This window comes from Sphaerodactylus townsendi, linkage group LG01 (assembly GCF_021028975.2).
Source record: "Sphaerodactylus townsendi isolate TG3544 linkage group LG01, MPM_Stown_v2.3, whole genome shotgun sequence".
Lineage (NCBI taxonomy): Eukaryota > Metazoa > Chordata > Lepidosauria > Squamata > Sphaerodactylidae > Sphaerodactylus > Sphaerodactylus townsendi.
This window is the reverse complement of record NC_059425.1, coordinates 18,710,343-18,729,154: the sequence shown is the minus strand read 5'-3', so window position 1 is coordinate 18,729,154 and position 18,812 is coordinate 18,710,343. Positions and strand designations below refer to the sequence as shown.

Genomic DNA, 18,812 nt, shown 5'->3' with positions numbered 1-18,812 from the left:
GCAGCAGAGTAGACGTTTCGCCAGCAGAACCCCTGACAGGAGAATAACAGACTGGAGAGACAGCAGCAGAGTTTGGTCACAAGTATAGCTCTGGATGATAGGTTCAGATTAATCACCGTGAAATAAAAATGTGTGATATTTGGTCCGTAGCATGAGAAACACTGGTTTTTTGGAGTTTCAAATTAGAAGAGTGAGGTTTCTCTAACTGGCAAGAAACTCGCAGGAGGGCAGAGTAATATGGTAGGGCTGGCATTTTGGTAAATAGCTATTTATCAGCTGGTGGGTCAGAACTAGGGAGCAACAGCCGCAGAAGGCCACTGCTTTCACATCCTGCATGTGAGCTCCCAACGGCACCTAGTGGGCCACTGTGAGTAGCAGAGAGCTGGACTAGATGGACTCTGGTCTGATCCAGCTGGCTTGTTCTTATGTTCTTAGAACTCAGAACCAGCAAGAAGCTGACCATTTTGGGGAAGCTACACCCTTCCAAGTTCATAAAAGCCTGCAGGCTGACATGGGTGTGAACCCTACATATGTAGTCCCATCCAGCATCCTACAAAGTGTAGAGAATTTTACTACATAATTAATCAGCAACCTTCAGAAATACCAGTTGTCCACAGGGGCTCAGAAATTAAGAAGTACAGTTTCGTCTCCACCCCACACTGAATGCAGATCCCACGTGGGCAGACGCCTCTGTTCTCTGTCAGCGTCCGATAGGGCCACATTTCTGCACTGGAGAAACTGGGCAGCCGACTGGCAGGGTGCCTCCAGTGACCGCCAGGCATGTAAGTTTCCCCCATGCGCACGGACGACAAAGCACACGAATGTGCGAATAAGCGACTGCCATAAGTGATGCTCTGTACATGGACTGCATGCAATGGTGCAGGGACTTCTGTCACACCATGAGGGGTCTGTATCAAGGCCCTTTAACAGACAAATAAATAAAACATACAGCATCTTTGAACAGAACGTTCTGCCAGGTAGCACGGGGTCCTTTTGGAATTTGTTGTTTATTGCTATCATAAAAACAAAAGCGGGCTGGGGTGGGGGAGTCAGCCACGTGTTCAAGCCTCTTAGCTATTGGTTACCAGCAGAAAAGCAAACCATGCTATGAGGCCTCTGATTGGCCATCGGGAAGCAATAGCAACTATGGAAAGATAGCCTCCTCCAGTGAGGGACCAGAAGCAAAACCTGGGAGGGGTAATGCCCCCCTCCTCCCTCCCCTTTCGGTCTGATGCTCTCTAAGTTGTTTCCCTGGTTTAAAAACAACCCCCTTGCAGAGTTAAGGAAGGAAGGGGGTGGGGATGCACGGAACGTTGTCTTCTGCTCAGGCTGCTTCTATCTAGCACCTTTTAGGAAGCTATATATCTCTCCTGCAGAGAACTGGAGTTGCCAGCTCACGGGACAGCAGCCAAAGTGTATTGTCCGTCTCCCTCCAGATAAGGACGAGGCAGTGAAGAAACAAGACTTTGCTGCGACCACTGATCCGTGGTGGCCGGGGAAGAAATATCGCTGCAGATGCAAAAGCCCCGATATCAGACTGGCACCGACGCAGAGTGGAGTCTGCAGTAGACAAGTGAGAAAAATTTAAGCAGACAGCAACAAAAAAATTCCGATTTGCTTTGTTAGATTCATATCCCACCCTCCGTCTCCTCTATTTTATCTTCACAATATCTTTGCGAGGTAGGCTGTGTCAAGAGAGTGACTGGCCCAGGTTTACTCAAGTCACCTTCATGACAAGATTGGGATCTGAATCCAGGTTTCCTGACACTCTAAGCCAGTGGTGGCGAACCTATGGCACGGGTGCCAGAGGTGGCACTCAGAGCCCTCTCTATGGGCACACACAAACAGAGTCCCACCCCCACCCCCACATCTAAGCTGGCCTGGGCTGCTGGGCTCGATTATTAGCATTAAACCTAAGACCTAGTTTTGGGGAAGCAGTGTAGGTAACCCTGTTAAGCGCTGTTAAACCCCACTGATTTTCATGTGAAGAACTAAAGCATGATCCTTTACCTGGGAGTAAGCTCGGTTGCTGGCAGTGGGGCTTGCTTCTGAGAAAACCCTCCTAGGGTCATGATTCAACCATTGGAGGAGTTGCACAGTTGCTTCAAAGCAAAGCCACCGACTACCACCAAGCCTACTCCTGAGTAACGCACGCCTCGGAGCCCACCGTTTTTTCTAAACTAAAACCTCAGTATCCAGGTTAAATTGCTGTATTGGCACTTTGCAATAAATAAGTGGGTTTTGGGTTGCAATTTGGGCACTCGGTCTTGAAAAGGTTCGCCATCACTGCTCTAAGCACAACACAGTGCTTGCTTTTCTGCTTCATGAGGAGGCAACTGGGTGGCGAGTGTGGAAGAAGAGAAGATTACAGCTGTTTCAAGCATTTTTGTGAGGGAGAGGGAATGCAGCCTGGCCCCAAATGCAGCTGAACTCTGGGGTAGCACAGCTGTTTTTGTCTGGATTTCCTCACCTGATTGGCTGTTCTCAGACTCCTGTCCCTTCTTCCAAATCAGGGAAATCCTCCTCCGGCTCTGCTTTTGGGGCCAGCTGGGCTATAGGGGCACTTCCCAAAATGCCTCGGCGGAGCACATATGGACAAGAAGGGCCCTGAGGAATGTCAGCAAATCCTGGAAGGGAAGGAAGATCAGACTCGATCGGATGGAACCCAGGCCAAGCTCTTAAAAGGCTTGTCTGCACGTGGGAATGAGATGGCAGATTTCTGAGGTGATACAATGGAATGTATTGCTCCACCTGGCAGGTAGAGAAGCTCACATTTTCGAGCTGCTTAGTGACAGTTTATAAGCACCAGGATGCTTCCCCCTTCCCCAATTCCACATACCCTTCATGACTACTTCAGGAAGCCCATAGGGTTCATACTGAGTGTCGTCGAAAGCCACCGAAACAAGCTCCCGGTGCCGGAGACCTCCATATGGTCCCTCGGTCTGAGTCTGAGCATCCTGGCGACTCCCCTGCAACCAGAGCTCCCTCTTCTGGGCAGCTTGAAGAACTGCAAGACACCAGCGATTCTCAAAAGTTTCCCTCCCATGAGGCAGGGGCAATAAACAAACAAAACAGAACAGAACATCTAGAAACAAGCCGTGCTATGGTGGCAGAGAACCTGTTTTGCATGCCCAAAGGTCCCAGGTTAAGTGTCTGGCCCTTCATCTGAACACAACGGAAGTCCAGTAGCATCTTAAGGACAGAGAAGCATTGGTTCCAACTTCCAGCATGATGCAAAACACAGCCAACCCTCTGGAACTGTGCGGATGAAGCATTCCCCCCTCCCTCCCCGAGACCCTGGAAAGCTGCAACTACTCAGGCATTACTCCACAACTCTCTGTGGAATTCACTGCCTCGGAGAGTTGTGGAGTCTCCTCCTTCGGAGGTTTTAAACAGAGGCTGGATGAACATATGTCGGGAGTGCTCTGTGTTTTCCTGTATTGCAGGGGGTTGGACTTGATGGCCCTTGGGGTCTCTTCCAACTTTATTGTTCTAAGATAGAGATTCCTTTTTGTGTTTCAGAGCATAGATGTGTAGGCAGTGGTGGGATTCAAATAATTTAACAACCGGTTGTTTACAAGAACTGTCTTAACAACCGGTTCTGCCGAAGTGGTGCGAACCTGCTGAATCCCACCAGTGCGTGTAGCTCTGCAGAACAGCTGGAATCAAATCCAGAAGCCCCTTAGAGACTAACAAACTGGGAAGGGGGGGCATAAACACATTCAAGAATCAAAAGTCCCTTTGGGGTATCGGGTGCAGGAAGGTCTGACTCTCGAAAGCTGATACCCCCCCCCAAAAAAATCTTGCTGATCTCTAAGGTGCTCTGTGTGTGCGTGAAGTGCTGTCAAGTGGCAGCCAGCTGACGGCAGCCCAGTGGGGTTTTCAAGGCAAGAGATGAACTGAGATGGTTTGCCATTGCCTTCCTCTGCATAACAACCCTGGAATTCCGTGGGGAATTAACCACACAGAGAGAGGAAGCCAGAGGTGGGATTCAAATACTAACCGGGGCCAACCCTGCTTAGCTTCTGAGATCTGACGAGGACAGGCTAGCCTGAGCTATCCAGGTCAGAGCCTCTAAAGAACAACTGGACTAAAATCCAGCTGCTCCTTTAACAGCGTGGCAGGTAGAGTCTTGCACATCATAAGAACATAAGAACATAAGAACTAGCCTGCTGGATCAGTCCAGAGTCCATCTAGTCCAGCACTCTGCTACTCGCAGTGGCCCACCAGATGCCTTTGGGAGCTCACATGCAGGATGTGAAAGCAATGGCTTTCTGCTGCTGTTGCTGCTCCTGAGCACCTGGTCTGCTAAGGCATTTGCAACCTCAAATCAAGGAGGATCAAGATTGGGAGCCATACATCGACTTCTCCTCCATCAATCTGCCCAAGCCCTTTTTAAAGCTATCCAGGTTAGTGGCCATCACCACCTCCTGTGGCAGCATATTCCAAACACCAATCACACGTTGCGTGAAGAAGTGTTTCCTTTTATTAGTCCTAATTCTTCCCCCCAGCATTTTCAATGTATGCCCCCTGGTTCTAGTAATGTGAGAAAGAGAGAAAAATTTATCTCTGTCAACATTTTCTACCCCATTTTCTACCTACATCACTTGTGACCTGGCCTTTTCAAACTGGAGATGTTGGGGACTGAACCAGGGACCTTGTGTTTGCCAAGGGGATGCCCCACCAATGAGAATATGTGCCTAGATTTCATAGAATTGTAGCACTGGAAGAGACCCCAAGGGCGATCAAGTCCAACCCTCTGCAATGCAGGAACACACAATCAAAGCACTCCTGACAGATGGCCATGCAGCCTCTCTTTTGTTGTTTTTTAACATTAAAAAGCAAAGTTGAAGATGCTTTAACAGCAGGGGAGAGGAGTTAACTCTTTCCCTTCTGCAGCATTTGCAGGATAGAAACTGCTCCCACCCCGGTTTGTTTTCTTGTAGGCAAAAACATAGGCAAAAGAAATACATACCACCAGTGGTGGGATCCAAAAATTTTAGTAACAGGTTCCCATGGTGGTGGGATTCAAACTGTAACATAGCGCCAATGGGGCTGGGTGGGGCAGACGGGAACGGGGCATTCCTGGGCGGGGCCGTGGCAAGGACGCAGCCGCTGCGCCGGTCCTTGGGCGGGAAACGAATGCACGCAGGCGCAAGCTGCCACGCACGCCGGTGCACCTCCTGCTAGACTGCTTCAAGTTCTGCGCGCTACTGCTGAGAGGAGGGGCGTAAATAAGGCAAAAATCACGTGGCAAAATCACCAATTAGTAACCCCCTCTCGGCACACACAAATAATTAGTAACCTACTCTTGGGAACCTGTGAGAATCTGCTGGATCCCACCTCTGCATACTACCCTGATATCTTGGCTCCCCTTCCACCACAACACCTAACAGCAGCATTTGCAAGTGCTTCCTAACAGGGAAATAGTGTGGGGAAATGGAAGGTTAAACCTCACCTCCCCTAGAATTGTGGCTACTTGCTGGTCTCCAGTGGGCCTGGGATTTCTCTCAGAATTATAACTGGACGCCAGACTGCAGAGATCAGTCTCTCTGAAAGACATGGCAGCTTCAAAGAGCTAACCCTATGCCATCACTTCCCTGCTGAGCTCCCTTCCCCGCACAAGCACTGCTCCAAATCCCCAGAAACCTCCGGGCCATATTGCTCAGGAGAATAATCACGTAGGGTTAAAGTAACATAGAAAATTGTGACTGAATCTCCTGATCAGGGATCCAAATATAGATTCCCACAAAAAATGTGTCCTTCAGTGACAACTGTCAAAAAAAGTTGAACGGGCCCAGGTACTAGAACCGTGGTGGCGAACCTTGGGCACTCCAGATGTTATGGACTACAATTCCCACCAGCCAATTGGCCATGCTGGCAGGGGCTGATGGGAATTGTAGTCCATAACATCTGGAGTGCCCAAGGTTCGCCACCACTGTTCTAGAACATGGATCCCCAACCTTTTCGCGCGGGTGGGCACCTGAGAAAGGATGGTGGGCACAACCACAAAATGGCTGCTGTCGGAAGCAGGCCACAAAATGGCCACCCTGGGAGGTGGAATTAACCACACACAGAGAGGAAGCCAGAGGTGGGATTCAGCTGGTTCGCACCCGGTTGGTGCTTGGCTGAAATCCCACCATTGAACCGGCTTCAGATCGGGCGGCACCTGAAGTTGGCGGTCTTGACCTGCTGGGGGGGCGGAAACAAAGGGGGGGGGGGGGACCAGTGGTTGAAGTTTTAGAATCCCACTACTAGAGGAAGCCCAACTGCAGGGGACGAGAGGAATAATTTTTTTAAACAAAATGCATTGCAAAATAAAGGTGAGACTGAGAATAAAACGAACACTGTGCAGTCACTACTGCTTATTTTAGTCTGCACAGCGAATCAGAACTCCAGAGCCAATCAGAAGCCCTGCTAGGCAGGAGAAGCACCTGGCCCCACCCACTTTCTAAAAACACTTAGAGGGCACCAGTATCGGTGTTGGTGGGTGCTGTAGTGCCCGCGGCGGGCACCACACTGCATCAGAATATATGCATGCCAAAGACAAATTCCAAAAGAAGGCAACTGATTTAAGTTGAGGGAGGTACACAAAAAAAGAACAGGCAATCCCCTTAGCATTTGTAGTGGGGGACAGCTTCTGTGCTTTATTTTCCCCCAAGCATCTTGCTGTCCTCCCCACGCCCCTCAAAATTTCTCTCCATTCTTCCCCAAAGATTGAAAAAGATCTCCTACCATAGCTAAAGGGCAGCAATTTAGGCCTCTGTTTATGGATGACGGTAGGTTGGCTTTAATGTCTTTTTTTACTGTATTCTTTTATGGTTTTGGTTTTATACTACATTTTTTCATGCTTCGCTATAAAGAAAACGTTACTTGTGAAAAATTATTTACAATGAAGAAAAATAAGCGACACAACTGTCAGCGTCTCAAAAATTATTACCCCAAGGCGTTATGAATAACATTCTTTATGGTTTGGTTTTATAAGTAATATTGATCAACTTTTTTTTTTTTGCTCGCTGCTTCAGGCCACTGGACTGTGGGCACAAATAATCTGAGGAAGGCATCCACTGGTGGGGGAGGGGCTGCCTTGGGCCCTCTGGACTAATCAAGATACCCCCAGGGTAGGGTGAGGGGAGGTCACATGGCCTGCTACCTAGCCATGGATCTTAAGAACATAAGAACTAGCCTGCTGGATCAGACCAGAGTCCATCTAGTCCAGCACTCTGCTACTCGCAGTGGCCCACCAGGTGTCTTTGGGAGCTCACATGCAGGATGTGAAAGCAATGGCCTTCTGCTGCTGCTGCTCCTGAGCACCTGGTCTGCTAAGGCATTTGCAATCTCAGATCAAGGAGGATCAAGATTGGTAGCCATAGATGGACTTCTCCTCCATAAATCTGTCCAAGCCCTTTTTAAAGCTATCCAGGTTAGTGGCCATCACCACCTCCTGTGGCAGCATATTCCAAACACCAACCACACGTTGCGTGAAGAAGTGTTTCCTTTTATTAGTCCTAATTACAGAAAAACGTGCCTCATGCCTTTGCCTAGTTCCAGAGCAGTACTCCACAATATGGCACATGTGGGTGACTTGGGGTTCCCTTCAAAGCAAAGAGCCAATGCTAGTTTTTCTTTACATTCTGAACCTAAGGTGGTTCAAAAGTCCACAGGAAGTATCACCCTTGGGACTCGGGGGAGCCCCCCTTTGGAGATAGTGGCCTTTATCACAGGAGGCTGCTTGGCTTGAACTTTTTTGTGACTGCCCCCAACTCCTGGCAGCCATTTTGTGATTGGTCTGGACTCCTTAAGAACCTTACCGTCTACAGTGTTGCTGCCATCTCCTTTCCCCCATTGACAGGCCTCTGGGCATTCCAGTCCTTTGTGAAGATCCTTGCTTTCCTGGAAGTCACGCAAGACAGATTCCTTCTGCTGTAGACAAAGGGCATCAAGGGAGGCTGACATTGATCTATTTCAGGGGTAGGGAACCTGCGGCTCTCCAGATGTTCAGGAACTACAATTCCCATCAGCCCCTACCAGCATGGCCAATTGGTCATGCTGACGGAAACTGATAGGGATGCTGGATTCCTAATGGTATCTGAAGGACTACAATCTATTAAAAGACACGCATCCTCCAATCAGATATCAGCATACCAAACCACAGTTTGCACTAGATGTAGTTTAAAATCCAAACCATGGTTTGGATTTCCAAATGCATAATTCACAAACCATGGTTGGGATTACTTGTCCGCTTGCGGTCTGCCAGCTTCCCAAATTCACTCTAGTGATGACCGTATCTATGGTTTGTCAAGTGGGACATGCCAAATCAGACCTGGCATAAGCTAGATATCTGCTTGAAACCATCGTTTCTGCTCCTGACCTGCCAACCAATGGAGAGCCAGCATGGCATAGTGGTTAAGAGCAGGTGAACTCTAATCTGGAGACCCAGGTTCGATTCCCCAGTTCTCCACATGAGCGGCGGAGTCTTATCTGGTGAACCAGATTTGCTTCTGTTCTTATACGTTCCTGTTGGATGACCCTGAGCTAGTCACAGTTCTCTCTGAACTCTCTCAGCCCCACCTATCTCACAAGGGGTCTGGTGTGGGGAGAGGAAAGGAAATGAATTTGTAAACCCCTTTGAGTCTCCTAACAGGAGAGAAAAATGGGTAAATCCATACTCTTCAATTGCAAACCACAGTCTATGAATGCAGAAGGGTGGTGTATAAATCACATTAAACAAATAAATATCATATTGAAAAGTCATGGTTTGGCAAGCCACTGATTTCTTAGAAGTGAAACAGCAGAGCCAATGCCTGCCAAAGCTCTGGCTTATTCAATAATGAGAGGAGAAAGGCTCTCTGTACATGTTTCAGTGCACTTTCACTGTCAGCATTATATGACTGAGCTTCAACAGGCACCAAAAAACAGATCCTGAAGCCCTTAGCCTCTGCATACATACACACAAGACCAATACAACCCAAAAATCTCTGCAATCATGAGGGCTAGAAACTTCCTATTTCTTAAAATCGTTTTCTGCTTCCCAGGATTCTGTGCACGCACAAATATACCAACCCTGGACCCTTTCCCCTTAAAAAAAAACCCCCTTACTTGTTTCTCTAGTTCCATTTTTTCTTCTTGCAGAGGCCCTGCCAGTCCTGTATTTTCTTGGTCTTTTCGGTGTTGGCCCTGTGATTCTTCTTCCACAGGAATTTCTGTAGCCTCGCTTCCTCTATGCCCCCTCAGCAGCGCCCTCATCCGCTGGCATTCAGCAGTGGCTAAACCCAAGGCCTTCTTGCTCTCTTCCAGCTCCTCGTTTAGTCTCTGCACCAGCCGGTCCTTCTCCTCAGATTCAGTCAGCAGCTTCTCCACATGACAGCTTTGTGTCTCCATGGCTTCGGCCAACCGCTCCGTCTGCTTCCCCAGAGTGGCCTGGAGACTCTGCAGTTTCTGCCGGGCCAAGCTGGCTTGAGCCTCTGCTTCGGCTTTCCCTGTGGTTAAGGCCTGGATCTCCTCAAGGAGGGCCTCCACATCTCCCTCTGGCGCAATTTTCCTGTCATGGTTGGCTTCTCCGTTGGCCAAAGTGTGGGTTGTGGTGCAGTCCTCTTCTTCGGCTAAGGAGGGCATCTCTCCTGGGGCCTGCTCCAAGGCTGTGGCCACCATTTCTACTTCTGTTTCATCTCCCTTTTCCTCCAGCTGGGTTTCCATCTCAGCCCCTCCTTTGCCCCGCTCATCCATTCCTGACATTGAGGCTTCCCCTTGACCTCTGGACCCATCATGGCGGTTGCCATCAATCTCTGGTGAGCCCTTCGTCTGTGATGCCTCCCAAGATGGCAACTGTTTTGCTTGGGCTCGGGCCTCCTGGCTCTGGCAGCAAGTCTCAAGCTGGCACTTGCACGGGCTCTCAGAAGCATCCAGATGCCGCCGCAGCATCAAAACCTCCGCTCGAAGGGCCTGCAGTTCTTCCTGGGCCCGCTCATTGCTCTGGGATTGGTAACTCGGTCCTAAGAAGCCAGACAACAGACAGAGAAGGCTTGATAATATTATCTGTATATTTTATATATCCATAGTCTGCCTTTCTCACTGACACTCAAGGCACATTAAAGCAAGACTTAATTCTTAAGTCTTGCTTTAAGTATATGATTGAAGTCTATAAAATTATGCACGGGGTAGAAAATGTGGACAGAGAGAAATTTTTCTCTCTTTCTCACAATACTAGAACCAGGGGGCATTCATTGAAAATGCTGGGGGGAAGAATTAGGACTAATAAAAGGAAACACTTCTTCACGCAACGTGTGATTGGTGTTTGGAATATGCTGCCACAGGAGGTGGTGATGGCCACTAACCTGGATAGCTTTAAAAAGGGCTTGGACAGATTTGTGGAGGAGAAGTCGATTTATGGCTACCAATCTTGATCCTCTTTGATCTGAGATTGCAAATGCCTTAGCAGACCAGCTGCTCGGGAGCAAAAGCCGCAGCAGGCCATTGCTTTCACATCCTGCATGTGAGCTCCCAAAGGCACCTGGTGGGCCACTGCGAGTAGCAGAGTGCTGGACTAGATGGACTCTGGTCTGATCCAGCTGGCTTGTTCTTATGTTCTTAAACAGAAGGTTTCTAATTCTTGTGCATGAGAACACTTGGGGAGGGGGGTTAATGCTGAATGAAACCTTGAAACTGCAAAGAAGTAGGGAGGTTGAACATGCCTTTCAGTGCTAAGCTTCAGAGTTTGCTTAGACACTGCTCCCCTTGCCATCACAACAGCCAGGGCAGAGGTGAGATTCAGCCAGTTCGCACCGGTTTTCCCGAACCGGTAGCTAACCAGTGAATCCCACCATGGCGGCTTCATCTGGGGCTCTAGCAGTCTGCCAGCAGCCCACACCTGCCGCCTTTAGGCAACCCGTTTTCAAAGCAAGAGACTGTTCAGAGGTGGTTTGCCATTGCCTGCCTCCACATCACAGCCCCCGGATTCCTTGGAGGTCTCCCAACCAAATATTTGCCAGGGTTGAGGCGGAAAGTGTGTGACTGGCCCAAGGTTACCCAGCAAGTTTTCATGGCAGAGGGGGGATTGAACCTGGGTTTCTTGGATCCTAGTCCGACACCTTAACCACTACACCATGCTGGCTCTTCCACTTCCAGAGCTCCAACTCTGCCCTGTCTAGAGATGATGTGAAGATCTAGGACTGGGAAGGGAGAAGCTTCTTTATTGCCTGGACCTGCAGGTTATCATATTTTCGACATTTTATTTATTTATTTATTTGTTTGTTTGTTTATTTAAAAACATCATAATATATAGATTACATAAAATAATACATAAAACCAAGACTATAGATGGCTTCAACCCCTTTTGTTTCTTTGCTTATAACTTCTGCATTTCATAGCTCCATTGGGTCCTTTGAGTCCTATGTTCTAGGAGTACAGTGGCATATAAATATGCTAAATAAATACATACATTGTCTATTGTAGAGGTTAACTCAGGTTTTTTTTTTTAAGGTTTAAGTATCTGGACATTTAGAAGAAACAATAAAACACAAATTAAGAAAAAACAAATTGGGTTTTGCATGGAAACAATGACCAACTGTCACTGTCTATACACAACCAGGATAAATCTGCAACGTTATTCCGATAGCATAATTTCATTTGCTTTTGACGTAGAATTGGGGGGAGGGGTCAACCAGCCCTGCCTCGGTCTTACCTTTCAGTTTGGTGGCTGCGCCCCGTTTCACAGCTGGTGGCTCCAAGCGGGAGGAGATCACGCTATAGTAGCTGCCAGTAGGGGCCATTCTTTCTGTCCCCAAAAGGCCCTGCTTCAGAAAATGAAGAGATGAATTGAGATTGTGCACATGCCAAGTCAGGGGCCACTGGTCTGGTTAGGTTAGCAATGAGCATTGAGCGCATTCATTTTTTGGACCCAGTTTTAAAAAGGCTACCCTGATACTCCCACTATAAAACAGACGCTGGACAAGGAAAATTCAGCACTATTAAGAAAATGTTATCATCTTAGCGATCACTGCCAGGAGCATACCATCCAGGGGGACATATGGGGTCAAATCCCTCTAGGATGCCCTTGTGTTGCGTGCCATCATTGGCACGCCTGATATACTATCTAATCAGTACTGTCCCCTCCCGGCCTTGGGATCAGGCACCATATATTATTGCTGCTGCTGTGTTTTATGGTCATAGATTTGTAAATTGTTTTAAATTACCTTAGTTTTTATGTGTAAAATGTTGTTTTTAGCCTGCTGTGTTTAATGTTATGCCTTATTGTTGTATTGTTGTTGCAGGCCTGCCATTGAAGCAGCCCAGAGCCCTTCAGGGATGGGCAGTTTAAAATTAAATGAATGAATGAATGAATGAATGAATGAATGAATGAATGAATGAATGAATGAATGAATGAATGAATGTCCCTGGGGTACAGTCATTTAGGGAAAATCACCCCGCATACCCCTCCTCCTCCTCCTCCTCCTTTCCCCTGGGTCCATACACTGACTTTGAGACCTGGTGCAAAAAAAGTTGTTTGGTTGGGGAGGGGGTGGCCACCCATATTGGAGGGGGGCGGGGCAGTGGAAAACTCAGATTTTGCACCTGACTACATTTTCCCAAGATATGTCTCTGATCACTGCACATGTATATGCGTGCTTGTCATACTTTCCTCTGTCGCATCTGCAATGCAGGATGGGGCTTTAAGAAGCTTCCAAATTTAACATGTCCTTCACTCCAATGCAGCTGTACAATAATGTGACAGTGGCCTGCGACAACTTTGTAACAACGGGACTGTGGCTTGGCGCGAGAGCACTTGTTTTGCATCGTAGGGTCGGTCCCAAGTTCAGGCTCAGGGCTGGCCTCTTGAGGCAAAAAAAGATCTCAGACACCAGGTGTTGGGAAAGACTTCCCTCTGCTTGAGACCCTGGAGAGCCCCTGTCAGTCACAATAGACAGACAATACAGAGCCAGATGAACCCGTGATCCGACTTGGTAGAAAAGACAACATCACATGCTTCTGCAGCAGGTCCCTATCATGCAGTACAGCATGCATTTTGCACATGCGCACCAAGACTTTTTAAAAAGGAATTCCAACCAAAAAAAGTACACCAACAAACCTAGCAACATCTGACTGAAAATTTTTTTTAAAAAATGTAAACCCCTTAGAAATATATATGCACACAAAATACACACAAAATACACACAAAATATCAGTGGACATAATTGGACAGGCAAATGTAGGGCAATCTCCCTTCTCCTTTTTTGATGGCATACCTGTGTGTGTATTAACGTGTGGGGGGGGGGGAATGATACGCTTGCATCTTGTCAGTAAATATTGTATGTGTTAACTATGTAAGGAATTCCATAGAGCAGAAATAAAAGGCTTTTTTGGTTGAAAGACCCGTTTATTCCAGACATCTTAGAAGCTTCACATTACTGCGGCGTGGCAGGACTTGGGAGAAGTCTTCCATGCCAGAACCACAGGTTATAACTTTCTCCGTCCCATCCCATCCCCGGTTTCCCCAGTCCCATTCTCCTTATGGGAACGGCATTCTCATCTCTCTCTGGGACAGATAAGGCCTCTACCAGAGTGTCGCTGCTCGCATTCTGGCCCAACATCGCTTGAGCCTAGGAGGAATCTACTCAAGGCCAGCTGGCTGTGCTGAGAATCAACACCGTTGAAACCTTTACACCTCTGGCACCTCCCTAAGAGCACTTCATCCCCTGGCAAACATGCGGGAAGGTGACAGATGGAAAGCAGAAATAAGTGAGGAAGTCAATATTTTCTGGAATACACCCATTGATTATAACCAGAGGAGATACCCCACCCAGGAAACCAAGTATTGCAAAGCGTTTGCGATTAAAGCAGAGGGGATCCAGGTCGTCAATTTCATAATGCTTGTGGCCATCAATTATAGTCGGTGAGGGAGTATCTCAGGAGGGTCGTGCCAGGCATCGGAAGGAGCCTCATGAGCAAACTGGAATGAAAGACAGGATGGATGTTAACTTAAAAAGTGGAATTAGGCAGGCGATCTAATAACGGCAGTAACATCATTAATCACTTTCGTAATTAAAGGATACAGAACTTTTACTTGAGTTTTGAGAATTGTAACGCCTCTGAGGTTTTAGTAGACAAGTAGACCCAAGCTGCTGCATGAAAGGAAAGTCAAGACCGATGTTTATCCGCCTGGAACTTTTTGGGAATCTTTAGCTTGTTTTGCAAGGCAGTCTGAACCGTTTTCCACCCCTCAGCCAGAAATGAAATCCACTGCTGGAATTCTGGAGGATGCAAGCCTCCGGGTGGAGTTGGGGCAATGGCGAGGAAGGGCGATGCCAGACACAATTTGAGGGTCTTTGGCGTTACTGCTATATGAACAGCATTGTTATAGGCATATTCATGGCGGAATTAAATCGCACCAGTTGTCTTGGTGATAGTTGGTTGTGCTCGCGTAAATACTGTTCAAGAGTTCTGTTAGTTCTGACTCACCGTCACTTTGAGGCGTAGGTAGGAAGCGCAACTGCCGGGTAGCCCTAACAAGCCCAGGAAAAGCTTTCCAAAATTTTGAAATGAATTGGGGCCCGTGGTGGACACCCACCTTGAGGGGAGGAGTGTAGGTGATATATATGTTGAATGAACAGTCGCGCCAATTTAGGTTTGGAAGGAATGGAGGTGCAAGGGGATGAAATGGGCTTGTTGGGAGAATGGGTCCACCACCACCACAAGACTGTGGGCACCTGGCTCTCTGGTAAATCCGTAATAAAATCCATTGAGATAACTTCCAGAGACGGGAGGCGGCGGAGAGTTTAACAGTCCATAGGGCTTTCCCACGGAATGGATTTGGCCTCCACAAACAGAGCACCCTTGATATAAGCCTCAATGTCTTTATGGCGCTGGCGCCACCAGAATGTGTGGGGCTAAATGCAGTGTCTTGAGAAAGCCAAAATGTCCAGCTGGCGGGCATCATGACAGGCTTGAGAACCTGCTGCTAACAGGGGGGAAACACAGTACCAACAATTTGCGTTTCCAAACACCATTCAAAAGGCAGGCTGGGAGTCGCCTTCTTCACTCTGGCGGCAGCAGACCCTCCTCGAGTTCCCTTGCAGGAAGGAGAGACAAGGCTGGGAGCAGGCGATGGAGGGCTGACGACTGGGAGTTCCAGTGGCCAGCCCCAGTTGGGAGGAGGAGTGGACAATCGCGAGGATGTCTAAATAACAGCTCCACCCCCCCTCCCAGGAAAGAAACGACAGCGCATCAGCCAGTTTGTTGGTTTCCGGAAAAAATGGGTTGGTGAAGCGGGAAAGAAGAAATTTAACGTAGTTGTTTTGCAGACTTATTTAGGGGTGGAGAGGCTGAGCTAAGTTCTTTGTGATCCGACCAAACCTGGAAGGGTGAACGGCCCCTCAAGCCAGTGGCCAAGTGGAAGCTTTGGCACTGCCTTGATGGCAGCAGTCTCTTTATCCCCTAAGGTCCAGATTGAGTTCTGTGGGAGAATTTTTTTGGATAAATAAGCACACGGAACAAGCACACCATCTTTATTTCTCTGCAGGCTCATGGCTGCCTTGTCGAAGCATCCAAGCGGACTGCCGAAAAGGAAGGTCTGGGTTGGGGTGTTTTAAGACAGGCTCGGTAGTAAAAGCCGCATTTCAAAAGCTGGAAGGCTGTTGGCGACTTCCTGAGACCAAGGGAGGAGCCCGGGCTTGGCAGCTTGTGAGTCTTTACCCTTGGTGGTGACAGGTCTGTGAGTGGAAGGGTCAATTCAGCAAAAGCGGGGTATAAAGTCTAAAATTAGCAAACCCTAGGAAAGATTGTAGCTCATAGGTTGAGGCATTTAGGACTGCTTCAATCTTTGCAGGATCCATTTGCTTATGGATGAGATCCTGTAGCCCAAATAGTCTATGGAGGATTGATGAAAGCAGCACTTAGACAGTTTCGAGAAAGAAGGTTGTCGACAGCGTTGTAATACTTACGAACCAAAGCCTCATGCTCCTCCATGGTTTGTGAATAAATTAAAACATCATCTAAGTACACAACTACTCCTTTATATAATAAATCATGCAAAACTTCATTGATGAGGGGCCATGAGTCGCTAGGTGCCCCAGCCAACCTGAATGGCATAATTAAATTATTCATACTGGAATTTGGTATGTTAAATGCTGTCAAATGCTCGTAGCCCTCTGCAATTCTGACTCTGTAGTATGCTTCTCTCAAATCCAACTTAGTAAAAATCCGTCCCTTGCCCAATGCATCTAAGAGGTCCTTGATTAAGGGTAAAGGGTATTTGGACATGGAAACAACATTTAATCACCGATGTCAGTTTTAAGAATGCCGAAGACCGTCCCTTTTTCTTTACAACAGGACAGGAGCGTGGTGCGTTATGTTTAGTAGCCCGTCGTATAAATCGCGAGAAACAAAGGTTTTATCTAGAGAAGGCACGGAGTTCTTTCTCCCTCGTTAGGGCTCATCTGATAAATTCTACCCTTAGGTGGGTTGGGGACCCGAACATATGATTTTGCAGTCCCAGTGCGTCTCTATAGGAGGCCAGTGATCACATTCCTGTTCTTGAAACACCCTCGCTAACTCCTGGTAAGCTGGAGGGATGCCTGTGGAACTGACAGCCATTCCGATGTGCACCCCTGAAGAAACCAAGGATTTATGATCATTGGATGGTGGGTTCTCCCTCCAGTGCCTATGCTCTCCTAGGAGGATCAGTGAATTCTAGAATCCGTTCCTTCCAAATATGTTTGGTTCATGTAGCAATAACCATGGCATGCCCAGGACAATCGAATGTTTGGCCACTGGAGCAAGTATGAAACTAATCTTCTCCCAATGGTCCCAAGCGCAGGAGAGGGAACAGGTTGCGATTTTTTTGAATCGAGCAGACCCCTGGCTCCAGGTGGACTACCGTCATTTGTGAAGCTGGTATGGAGGCTGCTAGGGGACTCGGGGTCTAAACCGAGTTCTTCAGCACTTGAGGCGTTAAGCTTGGGAGCAGCCAGAATCTCTGAGGGCTGAGGCTTTGGAGGCCGTTGTGGCAGCAGGGTTGGCCAGAATAAGCAGACAGTAATGGGGCACTGCTCACCACCGCAGGGTGAGGATTCGTAAAAGGCGGATGACAAAACCGCCCTTCCCCTCCTCAGGTCCCCTCGGTAACAGCTTTAGACGAGCCCCGTTGGCGGGGACGGATCTCTGATGGCTTGGCAGAGGGGTGGTGGGGTGGGGTGGAGGTGGACTTCTGTTTTTCGGGCAGTTGGCATGGCCTGGTCACAATTACGCAATAAAGGCACAATCCTAAGCGTCGGCGGTTCAGAGGTGGTTCGGTAGAGAGCGGCTGGGCAAACTGAGTGCGCGAAGGTGGTCGTAGTAGCGGGTTTAGGCGTGGGCGCCCCCTAAGCAGCGTGGTTAACGAGCCGCTACTTGCGATCCTAGTGATCCACTCAGCGATAGTCTGGCGGAGATACGGATGAGAAACACCATTTCTCTGCCAGTTTTACGTCGATGGCATCAGAGAAGTATTCCCACACTTCACGGTTTCAGGCCACTCAGGAGGAAGTCGAGGCAGCCCGCCGCCGCGAACTCACGAGCAAATTGGCCCGCAAAAGAACGGTTTGCCCTGCTGAGAATAGATTTTTATGAAATTACGGATGGCTTCCATTTCCAGCGTCAGGATCTTAGGCGAGCTCTTAGGGCTTGAAGAAATGCAGCCACTGTCTGCAGTATCATCCGCCTGCAGCTCAAAAGGGTCAGAAACCAGTCAGCAGCCACCCCATCCAGGACAGACCCGATGTCCCGTATTTTTTCACGTTCAGATCGATATAAGTCATCATACTCCTCCATATGTGCATCGAAGTTGCAAAATGAAGTAGGAGTTTAAGCGGTCCCATCCAGCGGGCAGGATCGGGGCCTGTAGTATCCTCTCCACGGCCCTTGGAACCGCTGGGGCTGGGTTGCCAGGTTGAGGCGGTGGGGCGGGAGGAGCAGAATCGGTGGAAGCCTTGCGGGGCTGGCCGCTGGTCCCGTTGAATAGCAGGACCTTGGGAGGCGGCAGGAGCGCGAGTAGCAGGACCCAAGCGTGATAGGGCGGGCAGTGGTGGCGTCTAATTTCGGAGTAGCGACGGGCGGCTTTCGGGTCATCCTGCCCCGCTGCTTCTTCAGCTCCTGTTCTAAGGCAGCTAACTCCCTCTCTTTGCGAGTCAAAGGCATCTTGATGCGGCGTGCAAAGCACCTTCTCCAGCTCCAGTTTGTCAAGTTCGTCCCGTTGAATAGCTGCAGTCAATTCACCTTGCGTCCGGATGGCCTTAATGCTTTAGCGTTGGCGTTCCAAGGTCCATTCTAGAGTGTTCCAGGACCTTATCATGGATCGATAAATCCTGCATATATTGCCGTTGCAACGCGTCTTTGCTTTCGGTCAGTTCAAGTTGGACGTCTTTGCTGTTGTTCACGGTCTCTTTGCAGGTTTTCAGCCTCTTTGCAGCTGTTCGTTCCCTCCTCCCATAGTTGGCGTTCACGGTTACGCTTCTTGGGCATCTGCTTGGTCGGGCCACTTCCTCGCTCCAGTTTTTCTTTGACGGCCGGGAAACAAATCGGATGGGAGGCGGGCTTTCTTCGATTCCTCCTCGCTGGAGAGCAGCACCTCAAGTCCACGGTACAGGCGCCTCCATCAGCTACCCCTCCGATTAAAGGGATCTGAAGGGCCGTTTGGGTGTCGACGGGCCCCCTCCCAATCATCGATCCCGATCTTCGACAAAGTCCCGGTGTTAGCGGACAGGGCCCCAGTGCTGCTGCCACTGTGGATTCTTGGGCGTCATCCCGGAAATGCAGGTCAGGAATCGTTCTATTGATTCCTG

At 48.7% G+C, this 18,812-nt stretch overlaps 1 protein-coding gene across 1 annotated transcript in view; it reads right to left on the bottom strand.

The window, feature by feature from the left end:
• Window positions 1-988: 988 nt before the first annotated feature.
• Window positions 989-18,812, bottom strand: part of LOC125431097 (centromere protein F-like) — a 46,948-nt gene continuing 29,124 nt past the window's right edge. Inside the window, exons 7-12 of the mRNA XM_048493740.1 lie at window positions 11,681-11,789; window positions 9,100-9,992; window positions 7,812-7,923; window positions 2,840-3,007; window positions 2,471-2,627; window positions 989-1,560 (exon numbers count right to left, since the gene is read on the bottom strand). Of these exons, the coding sequence (XP_048349697.1) occupies window positions 2,485-2,627; window positions 2,840-3,007; window positions 7,812-7,923; window positions 9,100-9,992; window positions 11,681-11,789 (1,425 nt within the window). The 3' untranslated portion in view covers window positions 989-1,560; window positions 2,471-2,484. The remainder of the gene's footprint in view (window positions 1,561-2,470; window positions 2,628-2,839; window positions 3,008-7,811; window positions 7,924-9,099; window positions 9,993-11,680; window positions 11,790-18,812) is intronic.